At 32.2% G+C, this 16,932-nt stretch overlaps 2 protein-coding genes across 2 annotated transcripts; both read right to left on the reverse strand.

The window, feature by feature from the left end:
- Positions 1–738: 738 nt before the first annotated feature.
- Positions 739–4,216, reverse strand: LOC132549106 (uncharacterized). The gene is made up of 4 exons (XM_060213027.1): positions 4,183–4,216; positions 2,878–3,017; positions 1,812–1,865; positions 739–1,596 (listed from the first exon to the last, which is right to left on the reverse strand). Exons 1-4 carry the CDS (start codon positions 4,214–4,216, stop codon positions 739–741), a joined length of 1,086 nt encoding a protein of 361 aa, XP_060069010.1.
- Positions 4,217–11,556: 7,340 nt separating this feature from the next.
- Positions 11,557–13,055, reverse strand: LOC132549116 (uncharacterized). The gene is made up of 2 exons (XM_060213039.1): positions 13,011–13,055; positions 11,557–12,414 (listed from the first exon to the last, which is right to left on the reverse strand). The coding sequence occupies exons 1-2, from the start codon at positions 13,053–13,055 to the stop codon at positions 11,557–11,559; spliced, it is 903 nt and encodes a 300-aa protein (XP_060069022.1).
- Positions 13,056–16,932: the final 3,877 nt, after the last annotated feature.

Raw genomic sequence — 16,932 nt, forward strand, 5'->3', positions numbered from 1 at the left:
GGATTAAATAAATGTGTTTCATATAAAGTGTATTTTGTTTATTGGCCTTCATTACTTAAGTGACAGTAAAAACGTTTGATTTTGTGCGGTGAAGGCAACTTTTAATGTTCGTGAATCATATGAATCTGTGTTTGTGTTCTTGAGATGTCAGTGTTTTAGGATATAATCAACACCGTGAAATTGTATTTATACTTGAATAAACCGAAATGAAAAACGGATATAATGACCAAAAAATACCAAGCTAAATTCTCTGATATGCTGATCAAACTTTATTAGGCCAACAATTATATGCGGACAAAGCTGCAGTAGTTTACATATAAAAGATAAAAAATAAATGTCTTACAAAGAATATTAATCTCACGAACATGTCTACATGTTGTAATGAATATTAAACAAAACGAATCGTCAACAATAACAATTGACCTATAACTCGTAATTTGTCATTTCAAGGAGTTTGGAACAGTAGCATGTCATCAAATACTTTAGATGTAATTAGTGAATACATCATTTCATTCAATTTTCAAAATAAATTATTTTAGTTGAATTATTATCTTCATTTGACGTTACAATGCAAGATAACACATATATCAACAAATTAATTTATGTATGTATATTGGTTTTTTTTTCAATCAGTATAATGGGTGAACTATGTATTTTTTATTTCAATTAAAAAACAATTCTGTGGTACAGGAGTGAAATGATTGAATATCAAAACAAAATCCTTTGTACATTCAGAGGTTATGTTTCATGATACATAAGATAGCCCAAGTAGAACCACAGATTCCTAGACAAAACTTTCTTTGTACCCGGGATATACAAATGGAGATCGACATCTAAAGGATGTGCTTTACGTTCCTCTGGTAAATACATTGAATACATAATTGGTTGTTCTGTATTCATAAGGCCGTCGTTTAGGTATCTCATCACTGCGTCTTTGTATTGCTTAGCAAATCTCAGTAATACCTCTGGCTTTCCGAGAATTATTCCTGCTCCAATCCAATTAAAACTTTTCTGTATTATATACTTTGGTGTTAAACCCTTGTATAAACAATCACATATACGTGTAACACCAACTTTAGTGGCCTCAAAATCACTTGGAACCTCCAACCAGAACGTTTTATTTCTATTCACAATTTCCCGGAAATATCCAATGTCCAGCCAAGTGTAATAATCTGTTGGAAAATAATTCTGTTGTATAGCATCAACCAAAGCCGGAAACTTTGAATGAGTGAGCGCCGCGTAGGCTGGTATGAATGTGTTTGGATGCTGTAAAGGATAACCTGGAGTTGAAAATACTTTTGCAATTTTCGGCATGATTTGGAAACTCCATAATGAGTTTCGATTAACAATGATTGTCTTTGTTAGATGTTTTGAGTCCTTGCGAACATTATCAAAGAGCGTTGCAAAATCTTGACTGTCTGTGTAAAACACAACTGGATTTTTAATTCTCCCAAATAATTTGATCCAGTTCGCATATATTTCTGGTGTTCTATTACCGTTAGTGGTCATAAAATCGCCAATGTCAAAGAATCCCGTAACTATTGTTAAACTTTTATTTGTACCAGCTATACCACGAATGAACACCTGTCCCTCGTCCTAGAAAATAAATGAAATCAAATTCAATAATGTAAGTGTTTCCTCGACCTGAATAAATCTGCATTAATGATTTTTACCATTCAAACTTTCTCAATTGAAAAACAAAGCTTTGATAGCAGACAGTTAAGAAACATTATACTGATTTACATGTAATGCCTCAATCAACGAATAAAGGAACCAGAACTGACCAATACATCATTTATCATTTTACTTACAATGCTTTCAGCCTTGAGGGCTTCGTTTGCTTTCTTCGTTAGGGAACGGAATTTCTGTAAGAAATATAAAAAAAACATGACACCAGACAACTCAGGAAACGGACTACCAAATCATCAGTACTCAACAAAACCACACCCTCCCCACTGAAAAAATTAAAACACAAACACACACAAATCTTACACAATATCCCGCCCCCCTCACCCCCCCTTTAAAAAATAAATAAAAATAAATAAAAACAAATAAATAAATAGAAATGAAGATAAAACAAAATATGCATATTGGTATTTCGCAACAGTTTATGCCCCAAGTCTTCAAGACATTAAAATATGATATGTCATGTGAAATGAAATATTTGCAATACTTGATTAATGTACATACTACCAGCTAAAGACTTGACTAGAATAGAACTTATACACTATGCATTATACAAATTGCTACGTTCATAAACTTCAAATTAAATATGACAAGATTTATTTATGTTGTAACAAGTTAATCCATTTAATTTGTATTCCGCCTTTGCCTAAGGAATAGGAACAGACTGACGACATTATAAAGAGATTACTTTTGTTGTCACAAAGCTATATACAGATGTTTGTAACATTGCCATCTAGAGCGTGATGATGGTACACAAAACATGTTTTTCTTCACGATGTGACTATTTCAAATTGATTCCCTGATATTATTATTTCTAAATAAGAAAATAGAAGTTACTAATATGACTATGAAATATTTGTTTCTTGAATGTTACTTTTAAGTTTTTGAATGATTAAACAAGAGTATTGATTGGTTGTCGGTAGATTCACCTTTGATTTTACAGGAACCCGACCTCACTGTGTCATCGACCTCACTTACAATATTTGTATACAACACAGTTTCAAATCATCAAAAAATTGTTTACAGTTATGTTAAACATAATAATGAATCAAACATTTACTTCCTAGCACAAAAGCAAACTTTAAACTGAAAAACAAACCTAGATTGTATCGTTCTGCTGAAAATGAATGAATGTGCCTTTCACCAATTTTGTTTACATTACTCTGTTTGAAGACATGCAATGATGTCAACCTTCCCAACTGCGATCTCAGATGCACACAGAATTGGAGCCTCAGCATCAATAATAAATAGCTGAAGCTGGTTGAAGTACAATTCTGCTTGACAGACATGTAGACCTTCGTTCAAATATTGTCTGCTATAAGTATGGAATGCTGGAATTTGATCAGTAGATGTCATAAAAAAATGTCAAAAAGTGATCAGAAGTGTGAATCCCATCATCAGGATAGGACATTGGATAACAACTGCATTAATTACAATTGTTCTAAAAGCTATAAAAATAGCCTTTCATTATTTTATCTTGATCACCAAAAATTTATCGAGTATACAATACAGAATTTGATATTATCCAATGAAGTCTCAAGATGATTTTGATGTTTGTTTGCTTGGATTTTTAATTTTTAATTTTGACCCTTTTACCTAGACCGAGGACCGCCCGTATAAAGAGATCACCTCTACTGAGAGATCACCTGTGTGAACAGACCACGTATTAGTCCATTTCATGTCAGGTTTTAGCACTAAACTGTCAAAGTACTGAATCATAGTCAAAGAAAAGCTTGTAATTAAAGTAACACTAAAGTACATCATATTTCCATACCTTTAAGACAATTGTACACTTCACAGAATTTTGTTTCTTTGTAATGTTAACTGGACTCTGGATATGCTGGGGATTTTTTGGTTAGTCCTGAACCAAATTTAATCAATTTTACATAAAATTAGGAATTATATGCTCCCCACCCACAGGGCTCTAAACAGGGGACTAAAATTTATCAAATTGATTCAAATTTCAGGGATGGAAGGATTAAAGATGATTTACTAAAATCTGAATTTCACATTTCCCCTTTGGTAGAAATTTACTACAATTTATATCTCTGTATTATCTATAAATTTCAGCTATGTCATTGATTTTTTACATTTACAAACAAGAAAATTGGTCTCATCATTGAATATCATGACATTATTGCCAATCATGGTGTTCAGGGTCTCCAACCCACAATATGTTCACGGGAGAGTGGAAATAATTTTCAAAATTCTCGTCTTTGCAATAAAATCAGCATGACGCTGTAATTGAACTATTAACTGAGGTATATGATTAATGACCCTGATGTCTTATTTTTATAACAGACAGGTTTGACAAGTCACCACCAAAATATTACATAACTGATTTAGATACATTTCTTAGTTTTCAAAAGTTAAAATATCTTTTGCTTTAGAGATTTTCCAGTAAAATTGAAAATTCAAAAAGGATTTTAAAAAAAAAAGATAAGATATACAAATCTAGAAGAAATCAATTTAAACCTGTGTATTTTCCCCTCTGACCTTCAGCAAACTCATACATGAAACTACCACCCATTGTGCTTCTTAAGCTAACAGTTATTGTATAAACATTTTCCTATATTTTCTATTGACGCCTTAAATTGTTCCCAAAATTTGGAATATTACACGTTTAAAATTTGCACAAAACTTTAAAATTTGTTTATGTCTTTGTTTCATTAATCAATTTTTAATACACAATGTCACTTCAAAGTTTTTAGCAGCAATAAAAAATGCAACATTATTCCCAAATTCTAAATTTTTAGATAGCTTCATTTTTTCATGACATTTTTCCAAACATGTAAAATTCTTAGATATTCCCCTGTTGACGTCAAATCAAAAGAATGATTTCATTTCTATAATATTATTATTAAGTTATTATTATTCCTTTTATGTCCTTCAAGATTACATAAAAAATAAATACAATCAGGACACAATCAACATTAAAAAGGAGTTGTAAAAATGTACATAGCAAATCATAATAGTGTAATTAAGTAGTTTTAAATATTTGATACAGAAATCTTAAATTTACTAGTCTGAAATATTCCAAATCTTCTCTCAAAATTTCACAGCTAAAAGTACCCGCCAAGAAAGGAAAGTGTTTGCTAAGTCAAAGTCTGATAAATTATTCAACCACGTCATGAAATTTATGCCTAACTTATTAAATATTTCAAATATCAATATCTTTCATAGCAGTGACAAATAATATATGTGATAGAATCATCGCACAACATACCACAGTAGTGACACAATTCCTCATGGTTCAAAATGCAAGAGCTTACACATATTTTTAAAATACACTGCATATAAAAATTAAGAATACTTTACTGCTAATTTCCATGAGCGGTGTTTTAAGCTTGAGATGGATAAACTCTGAAAAAAGTGTTGTCATAGAGAATGATATTACTTATGAATCAGGTAGAACCTGGATTAAGGGCCAATTATGCATATCAAGAAAGTTGCAACTACACATTTACAAAGGAGATAATTCTTATACAATAAGAATGGTAAATGAAAAAACCTAGTGGTTGCTGCTAAAGCAGTATCAATTTGAAAATTGAGGGAAACTTTAACTTTTAATATCTATGATGTCAAATCCTAAAATCAACTATCAAAATCTGTACGAAAAATTTGTTATGGTATTAGATACACTTGTCTTGTCGAAAATGTTCTCCTTTTTAATAAATACATGCTAAAACTAAGGGTTTTCTAAAAATTTAATTATTTTGCCAATGCTAGCTAAAAAATATCAACACATTATGATTCAATGTTAATCAACTTTTCTGGTAATCTGTTCTGAATAAAGTAAAACTTTGCCTATAATCTCTGTTTTTAAATAAAGAATGAAATCAAACTTTATTGATAGTCTGTAAAACCAGTCTTTATACAAAAGATTTGATCAATGTACTTTCCCAAGAGCTGAATCTTGCTTACTTTTGATTCATTGTTAGTTTGGCAAGGCCGGGAATAGTTGTGTTGTTATGACTTCATTTCTTGGAAAATAAACCACAAAGAAGCTAAACTGAAAACCAAGTTAGAAAAACCATAAATGTACCAGCAACTCTTTATAAGGAGTGATTCAATATGATTAATCATACAAAAGTATTCCAATACACAATCAGAACTTTTGTTCTTGTTTATACCGGTATACTGCATACTTAGATAGATAGAATTTAATGGTGTGAAGCCACGTTAACATTATCATCAGTTATGTCAGTAACTTATGACACAAAGAACTTGCTCAATGAGTGAACATGCTATTTTTGTCGATTACTAATGGTTTTCTCACTCAATACAAAATATGCTCATTTCACTCTGTATGACGGAATATACTGATATAGATATGAATTTTCCCCATGAATGTTTGACTATTTATCATGGTTTACAATAAATTCTGCCTTATTGGACTTCCTGTATTAAATGCTATTCTCATTGCTGAAACTTGTCGAAGTTGTGAAAAAAACTAAAACAGCTATTTACTCGTTTGAAATTCATGTATCATTTTGAATGCAATGCTGACTAATAAAGATTGGGTTAATTACTGGAATTTCACATGTCAAGAAATATTTGAATAATGATCTTTTTAAACTTTGTTTTCATATAAGATGGGCATGCCTGATCTTGGAAATGAAGGAGGATTTATGCTCACAAAAAAAGTATGTAATTTCAAGTTGATAACTGGAATTTCATGAATATGAATTTGCGTTATTTTTTTTTTATTTGTTTCACTGTATTAGGTTGAAAAAATATGGTAATAATTAAATTTTATATTGGACTCGAACTCAAAATATTATGTACCATGTCTATACCATATTAGGTCAATAATACACTGTGTAAAAATTGTAATATTGTATCTTACTAAATTGCTCTTATTATCGAATTTTTACAGAAATTTTCATTTTAATACATAAAAAGTTCGATCATGCTAAACATAATATATGAACATAATCATATCTTACATGCATAATAATATTTAGTTGTGTATGAATTACTGAGAATGTATAGAAAACAATCAACACATGTATATATCATTTGTCCAATGACATTACAAGAAATCGGCAGGTTAAAATTGACAATATCTGCCTTTTGTGCTTAAATATGAAAAGCTGATATGCTTCGTCGGAATGTAATAAAAATCCTATCGCTACCACTTGAGCTAATTCCCCTCTATATAGTAGATAATATTCGTATCAAGTCCCTGAGCTTTGTGATAGAAGTACGGCCACAGAAATCGGTGACTACGATTCGGCTCAAGAACGTATGCGAAAAAGACATAAATTTATTTGTTCTGTTCTGAAGGTAAGAGTGCATACACATAGGCACTGATAAATAAGAACACAAATGTGCATGTTTAATCCTTAAAAGTTGATAAATTGTCTTAGTTGCAAATATTTTACATTATTGAACACTTGTAGACAGAGATTGAAGATTGAAGGACGTCTCTACATAGGTTTACTAGCATCCCTGTTAACAAAAGTACAGAAAGGGAAAAACGCCATCGTATACGTCATGCAGTAAAAACACGTTTGTATATACAAATTTATTAACCACACGAAGACTTTTTCTTCTTGAAAGTATACATATTTACACCGTGTACCGTGTGTTTTAATCGCTATACCATCCCAGCTGATTATTTATATAGTATCTTTCATTTTCATTTCTGTTATACATGTCCTTGTTATTTTCAAGTATATCAAAAAGACAAGACTAGAACGCTTTTTGAGAGAGAGAGAGAGAGAGAGAGAGAGAGAGAGAGAGAGAGAGAGAGAGAGAGAGAGAGAGAGTGACGATTTTTGTGATTGGAGACGATATAATAATTATTAGTGTGATATTTAGACTTCATTTCACATCTCAAACAACCAACGATTTAATTGCTTCATATTTAAATGTTTCCTTTCGAAACAAAACAGAAAAATACCTTCCATGAACGGAAAACACCCCACACAAGCATTCGATGAAAGAACTTTGTAGTTGAGAGCAGGGATCTTCTCACCTTGCTACCTATACGTTATTGATTCCAGACCTAAAAATTGTAGAGTTTGAAATGTCAATGTTTCTTTAAAAAAGAATACTTAACCCTGTTTGTCTCTTCAACTTATTACTCATGCTAATAGAATTTATACTGGAATTGTTACACACGGGACAATCGTCCAGTATCTTATGGTCTTATAGCTTTAAAATCTTAATGTCTTGATATCACCGACGAGAAGAATAAGGGCGAAACTGTTGTAAGGTGCTGATTAACTCTACTCTATCTGACTTTTATATTGTGTGAGGACATAGTGCCGCTTGGATGGCTGCTTTGGGACAGAGACATGCCAATCATCCTATCTATTGATTTTATTTTTATTTTAAATAAGTTTTACGTCCACTATTACCTTTTTTTCGGTCTATCAGCGGACGAGAACAGATAGGAGAAAGAGTAGGAAGGGAAAAGTGTCATTGATGAGAGAGAGTGGGATATAGAGATGAGGTAGGGTGGGGCCGTCTTTGCTACTTGTCCAAATTCAAAAACTGACCGTTGTCAGGATTAAGAGGGAGAAGGGGTTTCTATACTCGGTAAAATCCGATATGTTTATTGAATTTTGAGGTCCAATCGAAATTACTTAATAAATATTCCTAATGTTAATCTAACTGTGGGTTAATGGTTAGTTGTTAGTATGGTGTTGTTGGCGATTTTGTTTTCTGTGTAACCCATGCGGGTGGAATTATTCTTTTCCTTCCTATCATTCCTTTCAAGCTCGAACCGCTTTTCAAATGCCTATACTTTCTGTAATCCATACTGTTCCTTTCGTCTTGTAACTTCCCAACGTTTTTATGGTTATAATTTGTGATTGTGAGGTTAGTATCGGGAGAGGTGGAGGGTGTTAGTAGGAGTATTCTACGTGCTTAATGAAGTAGGTTTGTTACGATATAGTTTTGTTGGCCGACCAAGTGTTATTGGGGGGGGGAGGTTAATGGGTAATGAAGGAGGGAATTAAGAGGGTAGGGATGATCGGAAAGGAAGGCTACTAGGTGAGGTAGGAGGACAGGTGGGTATTGTGCGGACTAAAGAAATGATGTAGAGTTCTAATCTTTATACTATCATATACCACCCGCAATACTATTTATTTAGGATGTGGGATGAGATGCGACCTTAGGGGTGGGTGTGTGGGGCTGGGGGATTTGCATAGTGTGTGTTTGGTTTGTATGTTTGTGTGTAGTGTTTTATTGTATGTATGTATGTGAGTGCTGAGGTTTCAGTTGTGTGAGAGTTTTGGATTTCCAGTTTTAGACCCTGTAACCAGTGTTGGATAAACAGTTCTGTATAATAACTATCGAGAACTGATTATCCCCAATACCTAACAGGGTTCCATATGCTAACAGCCAGAGTACAAGACCCGACTCCGACTGCAAATCAGTCCATAACTTTTATACCCGAGGTTCCCTTTATGTATAATGTTTACTGGACCCGGGGTCTTAAATGTGAAGTTTGTTTGTATATCATTCTTCCTGTTTGGTCGTTTATTTTATCTATTACTATCAGGGGTGCGTTTACCAGTGTGTGTAGGGCAAAGTTGAGGAGGAAATAATGATATTTATCTTGATGCTAAATTTAAAAGCCGTTTCAAAGACATCGGTTAAAAAAATATAAAGTTTGAATAAAATCAGTAAAAAACAGAGAGATCTTGAGACAAAATTAATATCACGAAAGGGACCAGTGCAGTAACCCTTACAAATACATTTAACGTCTAAAACTTGAGTTCCCTTCCCCTAAGGATACTTCTGATCATATTTGGTTAAAATCCACTCAATGGTTCATGACTAGTAATGGGATTTAGAAACAATTGTGACCCAGACAACAGACACAAGACCAAGGATGCTGCACCATGGCATAACATCACGTCACCAAGTCGTTTTCCTGCAATTGTACAGTCTTATAAGTACTTTAAAAAAAAGAAAGAAGAAAAAATATAAACGTATACAGGTTTTAACATATTTGAATTTTGTGATATTAAAATTACGTCAAGGTATTTGTTTTGTACAAAGTTGGTAGCTGTTTTTCTAAACATGCTACAGGCCTAATAACAATATCCCAACAGTTGTTGTTCTGAAAAAACAGCATTTAAAATTGTTTTAATACATTTCACTGCTTTGACCCAGAACGGGGAATTAGCAGTATTCATTGGTACAAACTAAGTAGCCCTCCGTTCCAGCATATTACAAGCCCTATATCATCATTCGCTTTTGGTTACTTAGACAAAGTTGTTTAAAGATTTATACACATTTGACACATGCGACCTTGATAAGGAGTCAATGTCATTCACTTCAAGATATTTGAAAGCCATTTACCCAAACAATTTGCAAGCCTGATATCAGCATCAAGGGCATTTTGGTTATTGAGAATTCGTTTGAAGAATTTGATCTATGACCATGGAAGTCGGTCCAGATCATTCATTTGTACAACCTTGGTTTTTCTTTAACCGAAAGTACTACGGACCTAATATCAGCACCCTTGGACGTTTGGTTATTGAGATGAATCGTTTAAAGATTTAAACAAATTTGGCTCCCTGTGACCTTGATCTCATGCCAAGTTTAATAGGTAGAACTTTGATATTCCTTTATATCAGTATGCCACAGTCCTACCCTGAGCCTTTTGGTTAAGGAGAAGGCATCGCTTGAATAGAACGTTTACAACCAGCGGAAGGTGCACGATCACTGACGACATACAATAGCTATAGGTCATCCTGATTCATCGGGTTAGATAACCGGAACGGATTAATTGAATTGATGATAAATGCTGTAACCTAACCTCTACTGAACACGTTTTCTACGTTACACAGTAATTCAAAGTTTAGCGAGTTTAAAGTTGAAAAAAAATTGAAACACCATAAACTATGTTCTAAATAATATCACGACGGTTAAAAAAAAAAAACAACTATAATCAAAATCGAAGTGCTGGAACTGACCTGATATGATTTGTATATATATAATAAGCCTAAAATATTTAGATAGTAAAAATAGGACCAATGAAACCAAACTAAACAAACTATTCCTCATACGCATTTGCTTATTTAACAAAAAGGGGGCATATATGATAGAATGTACGTTAATATAACACACACTGAACAACCAAATTATCGTTAAAACGCTTAAGGATGAAGTTGGATTAAATAAATGTGTTTCATATAAAGTGTATTTTATTTATTGGCCTTCATTACTTAAGTGACAGTAAAAACGTTTGATTTTGTGCGGTGAAGGCAACTTTTAATGTTCGTGAATCATATGAATCTGTGTTTGTGTTCTTGAGATGTCAGTTTTTAGGATGTAATCAACACCGTGAAATTGTATTTATACTTGAATAGACCGAAATGAAAAACGGATATAATGACCAAAAAATACCAAGCTAAATTCTCTGATATGCTGATCAAACTTTATTAGGCCAACAATTATATGCGGACAAAGCTGCAGTAGTTTGCATATAAAAGATAAAAAATAAATGTCTTACAAAGAATATTAATCTCACGAACATGTCTACATGTTGTAATGAATATTAAACAAAACGAATCGTCAACAATAACAATTGACCTATAACTCGTAATTTGTCATTTCAAGGAGTTTGGAACAGTAGCATGTCATCAAATACTTTAGATGTAATTAGTGAATACATCATTTCATTCAATTTTCAAAATAAATTATTTTAGTTGAATTATTATCTTCATTTGACGTTACAATGCAAGATAACACATATATCAACAAATTAATTGATGTATGTATATTGGTTTTTTTTCAATCAGTATAATGGATGAACTATGTATTTTTGTTTCAATTAAAAACAATTCTGTGGTACAGGAGTGAAATGATTGAATATCAAAACAAAATCCTTTGTACATTCAGAGGTTATGTTTCATGATACATAAGATAGCCCAAGTAGAACCACAGATTCCTAGACAAAACTTTCTTTGTACCCGGGATATACAAATGGAGATCGACATCTAAAGGATGTGCTTTACGTTCCTCTGGTAAATACATTGAATACATAATTGGTTGTTCTGTATTCATAAGGCCGTCGTTTAGGTATCTCATCACTGCGTCTTTGTATTGCTTAGCAAATCTCAGTAATACCTCTGGCTTTCCGAGAATTATTCCTGCTCCAATCCAATTAAAACTTTTCTGTATTATATACTTTGGTGTTAAACCCTTGTATAAACAATCATATACACGTGTAACACCAACTTTAGTGGCCTCAAAATCACTTGGAACCTCCAACCAGAACGTTTTATTTCTATTCACAATTTCCCGGAAATATCCAATGTCCAGCCAAGTGTAATAATCTGTTGGAAAATAATTCTGTTGTATAGCATCAACCAAAGCCGGAAACTTTGAATGAGTGAGCGCCGCGTAGGCTGGTATGAATGTGTTTGGATGCTGTAAAGGATAACCTGGAGTTGAAAATACTTTTGCAATTTTCGGCATGATTTGGAAACTCCATAATGAGTTTCGATTAACAATGATTGTCTTTGTTAGATGTTTTGAGTCCTTGCGAACATTATCAAAGAGCGTTGCAAAATCTTGACTGTCTGTGTAAAACACAACTGGATTTTTAATTCTCCCAAATAATTTGATCCAGTTTGCATATATTTCTGGTGTTCTATTACCGTTAGTGGTCATAAAATCGCCAATGTCAAAGAATCCCGTAACTATTGTTAAACTTTTATTTGTACCAGCTATACCACGAATGAACACCTGTCCCTCGTCCTAGAAAATAAATGAAATCAAATTCAATAATGTAAGTGTTTCCTCGACCTGAATAAATCTGCATTAATGATTTTTACTATTCAAACTTTCTCAATTGAAAAACAAAGCTTTGATAGCAGACAACTCATGAAACGGACTACCAAATCATCAGTACTCAACAAAACCAAAACCACAACCTCCCCACTGAAAAAATTAAAACAGAAACACATACAAATCTTACACAATACACCCCCCCTTAAAAAAAGGAAATAAAAATAAATAAAATAAAAACAAATAAATAAATAGAAATGAAGATAAAACAAAATATGCATATTGGTATTTCGCAACAGTTTATGCCCCAAGTCCTCAAGACATTAAAATATCATATGTCATGTGAAATGAAATATTTGCAGTACTTGATTAATGTACATACTACCAGCTAAGGACTTGCCTAGAATAGAACTTATACTCTATGCATTATACAAATTGCTACGTTCATATACTTCAAATTAAATATGACAAGTTTTATTTATTTTGTAACAAGTTAATCCATTTAATTTGTATTCCGCCTTTGCCTAAGGAATAGGAACAGACTGACGACATTATAAAGAGATTACTTTTGTTGTCACAAAGCTATATACAGATGTTTGCAACATTGCCATCTAGAGCGTGATGATGGTACACAAAACATGCTTTTCTTCACGATGTGACTATTTCAAATTGATTCCCTGATATTATTATTTCTAAATAAGAAAATAGAAGTCACTAATATGACTATGAAATATTTGTTTCTTGAATGTTACTTTTAAGTTTTTGAATGATTAAACAAGAGTATTGATTGGTTGTCGGTAGATTGACCTTTGTTTTTACAGAAACCCGACCTCACTTTGTCATCGACCTCACTTACAATATTTGTATACAACACAGTTTCAAATCATCAAAAAAATGTTTACAGTTATCGATATCGAATTATCATTTGACAGAATTTAGGTCATCAGAGGTCATGGCCCCAATAATTATTTCCATCTTGAAATATGAGATGTTCCGAAAGTAATAGTTCCTTATCCACCACATTCGGAATGCAGAAAAAAATGATGATTTTCCTAATTCTGTTGTCATTGTTCTGTCATTAATCTTATGTTATTTAGATATCATTATGCAATTGACGCTTTCATTTGTCTTTATTCTACTGTCGTTTCTCTATTCTCAGTATACTGTTCCTATTGTTAAATTATCGTTCCTCTTGTCAATATTTAATTGCTATTATTACTTTAGTTATCATTCTGCTATCATTGTTCAATAAAACATTATACAGATTTCGTTGTTCTGTTGTTAATATCGTGTTGTATTTTGATATTATCTATTCTATTGGAATTATCTGTTGTTATTTGTTTATTTACCCTAATTTCATAAGTTTTTGTTGTTTTCATTTGTCATCATTCTTTTTTTCAGAACTCTACAGTTATTATTCTACTATAAAATATTTGTTGTAAATTTTCTGTTGTTTTTCCTCTATTGTCAATTATGCTGTTGTTATTCTGGAGAGTAAGAATGTTGTTAGTCTTCTGTCATTATTCTTATGTCGTTTTTTCTACTCTCAATATTCTGTTGTCATTTACTTACTTTCGTGATTCTGTAATTATTTTGTTGTAATAATGTAATCATTATCCTGTTAGCTTGTGACATTATTTCATTGTCATAAGTCTAATGGCGTTGCAGTGTCAGTATTTTGCTGCCACTTATGAATTGATGCTACTCTGTTGTCATTCTGTAATCTTATGTCAATACTCTATTGCCAATACTCTGATGTTCTATTGTCAATATGCTGTTGTCATTGTACCGTTGTCATCATTATGATTTTGTTGATTTTTTGTCGTAATTCTATTGTCATTATTTTGATTTTGATATGTAATCATTTTGAAATTATGCTGATGTTATTCTTTCGCAATAATTAGTTATAAAGGCATCGAATTCATTGATTACCATCACTTTGTTAGCAGAAATGTCCAATATAACAACTCCTTAAACCTGTATCACAAATCCTAGTTCGTTTCAACACAACAGACAAGCGAGTATTGATGTAAATGTTTGATCTATTTTTTGTTGTCATTCTAGGAGCTTTGTATTTTAGATACGACGTCATTGCATATAACCATAACCATTGTCAGGTGGATTAAAAGCCACATAGACATGAGAGAATAGTATAGATAAATAGACTCATTGATGGTTCGAGCGTAAAATGGAAAACAATACCAAAATCAATTTTTGAAAACTTTGGTGACAACTTCTTGATTTTCAAAAAGAATATTGGGGACTTAAAAACAATGATTTAGGAAATAATGTTCTTGTCTTTTTTACGAATTTTAGAATCATGGAAAAAAAATTATGATGCGGAAAATGCAAGAAATAATTTGGGGGAAATAAACACATTAAAAGTAATGATAAATCGTTAAAGTTCAATTACCGGATAGATAGCAAAATCATATCATTAGACGATATTTTAACTGACAGGGGAATTGTAGATGAGAAGGTCGTACTGAATAAACTTAAAATAAACAAAACAAAAAAAAAAAAAAAAAAGGATTAGTGAAATAATACAATTAGGACAAGCAATTCCAAAAGAGTGGACAAAGAGCCTGAAAGCAATTGCCTCATTAAAAACAAAGGTTTAAAAAGATAGTGGCATATGTATGATGAATAGATGAAACAATACATAACACAAACAAAGAAATTGATGAATTAAGTATATAAAGCAAGTGTTTTGAAAGATTACACGAAACGTAAATAAACATATCAGATGCAAAATGGAAGCTCTACAACAAGATACTACCCAATAAATAACTGTTATATATATATGGCAATATAGACAAACCAATCATGTAATGTAACAACAAAATTCTACCCAATAAGGAACTGCTATATAGATGGAAATAGAGACAAACAAATTATGTAATGTATGAAACATCACTGAAGATTATGAACATTATCTTATTAGGTTCAGGTATCTTGATATAATGGAGCAACGTTATGAATTCATTCGATAGAATGAATTTTAGAGTTCACATCCGTCGATTTAAGTATATGGTGACTGATCATAAGATCACATACACAAACTATGGAGAAATTCCTGTATTATTACCATTGGTTCGATATGCAATTTACAAAAGTCATTACGTTAGTGCACAGAAGAAGAAAAGCAATGGTCATTTGTCAATACTTCAGTATGAAATAAAGTATTTTATGTCATATTAAAAATGAAATAAAGTGAGTAAATATGTAACACGTTTCATGGAAAACTTATTAAGTAATAAAATATTTTAACAGGCTTGTCACTTATGTATACTAGATGTGGGTAGAAATAACTCATATCCTCATTTAAAGCCTGGCCAATGGTTCAAATAGATTGATCAGGCTGTCTCTCGGTGAAACGACACATAAACAATTCCTAAAGTGCATTTTTAGTGAAATTTCAAAGTGGGTCAAATCAGTTATTAGCATTATTAATAAGGTTGATAATATAAAATTATACTATGAAAATTCCATGAAATAATGATATTTTTTTAATCCATGTCTGTGTCAAGAACAAAAGACAGAAAATAACAAAACCAGGAAAAAATAAATAAAAACAAAAAGAAATCATATCAAATCAATAAATAAAAGTTAAAAAGGAAAACGATGTTTGGGGCACGTGAGAGTGTTTGTGCGTGCATTTATGTGTGCGCAAGTGAAGTATCTATCTCTTGACCCATGAGTGTAACAAATAAACTTTTGTAATGACAGGAACGCTCCCTCAATCTCATCCCTAGGGTGAAACAAGGAAATTGCACGCCGGTAAAGGTTGGATATGCGAGTCTATGACAACATTCATCCTTAGGATGAAACAAAATCTCATAGCATTATAGGTGTGAATACGCCTTTACAAGTGTCATTAAAAGAGTGAAACAAGGACGTCTCACACTGGTAAAAGTGTGGGTACACATGTTAAGGTTCTCATGGTTAGGGTGAGTGAAGATAATCTCACATCCGTAAAGGTATGAATACCGCGAACCAGGGTAAGTGAATAGATTGTCAAACATTAAAAATAACATGCCATACTTTGAACACCAACTTATTTCTGCCTGGCAACACCCATATAAATCGTTTTATATATCCATATTTACAAGATAGGAAAAGACTCTGCCAAGGGCAAATACGTAAAAAGAAAAAAGAGGTAAATGACGAGAGTGCTCGAAATCGATAAATGTACATCGAGACCTATGTACAAGATTAGAAAATAATAGACACTGTGTTTTAGAATGATAATATACTTCTGCATCATCTACATCACCCCTCATGCAATGCAAATGCAGGTTCAACTGCAACGTTCTAAAATTAGTATCACATCACAAAAAAGAAATAATATTATTTTCAGATACTGTACCAAGTTATTGGAGCCGTTACTATGTCTTTGTCGCATTACGAAGAAAAGCACAACGGCGGCCAATATGAGAAAGCAGACGTAACGGGACCGCAGCGTTCTATTCATATCTGTTGGTAGCA

Source organism: Ylistrum balloti, unplaced genomic scaffold, assembly GCF_031769215.1.
Source record: "Ylistrum balloti isolate Yb309-2 unplaced genomic scaffold, AGI_CSIRO_Ybal_v1 Utg369618, whole genome shotgun sequence".
NCBI classification, from domain to species: Eukaryota; Metazoa; Mollusca; class Bivalvia; order Pectinida; family Pectinidae; genus Ylistrum; species Ylistrum balloti.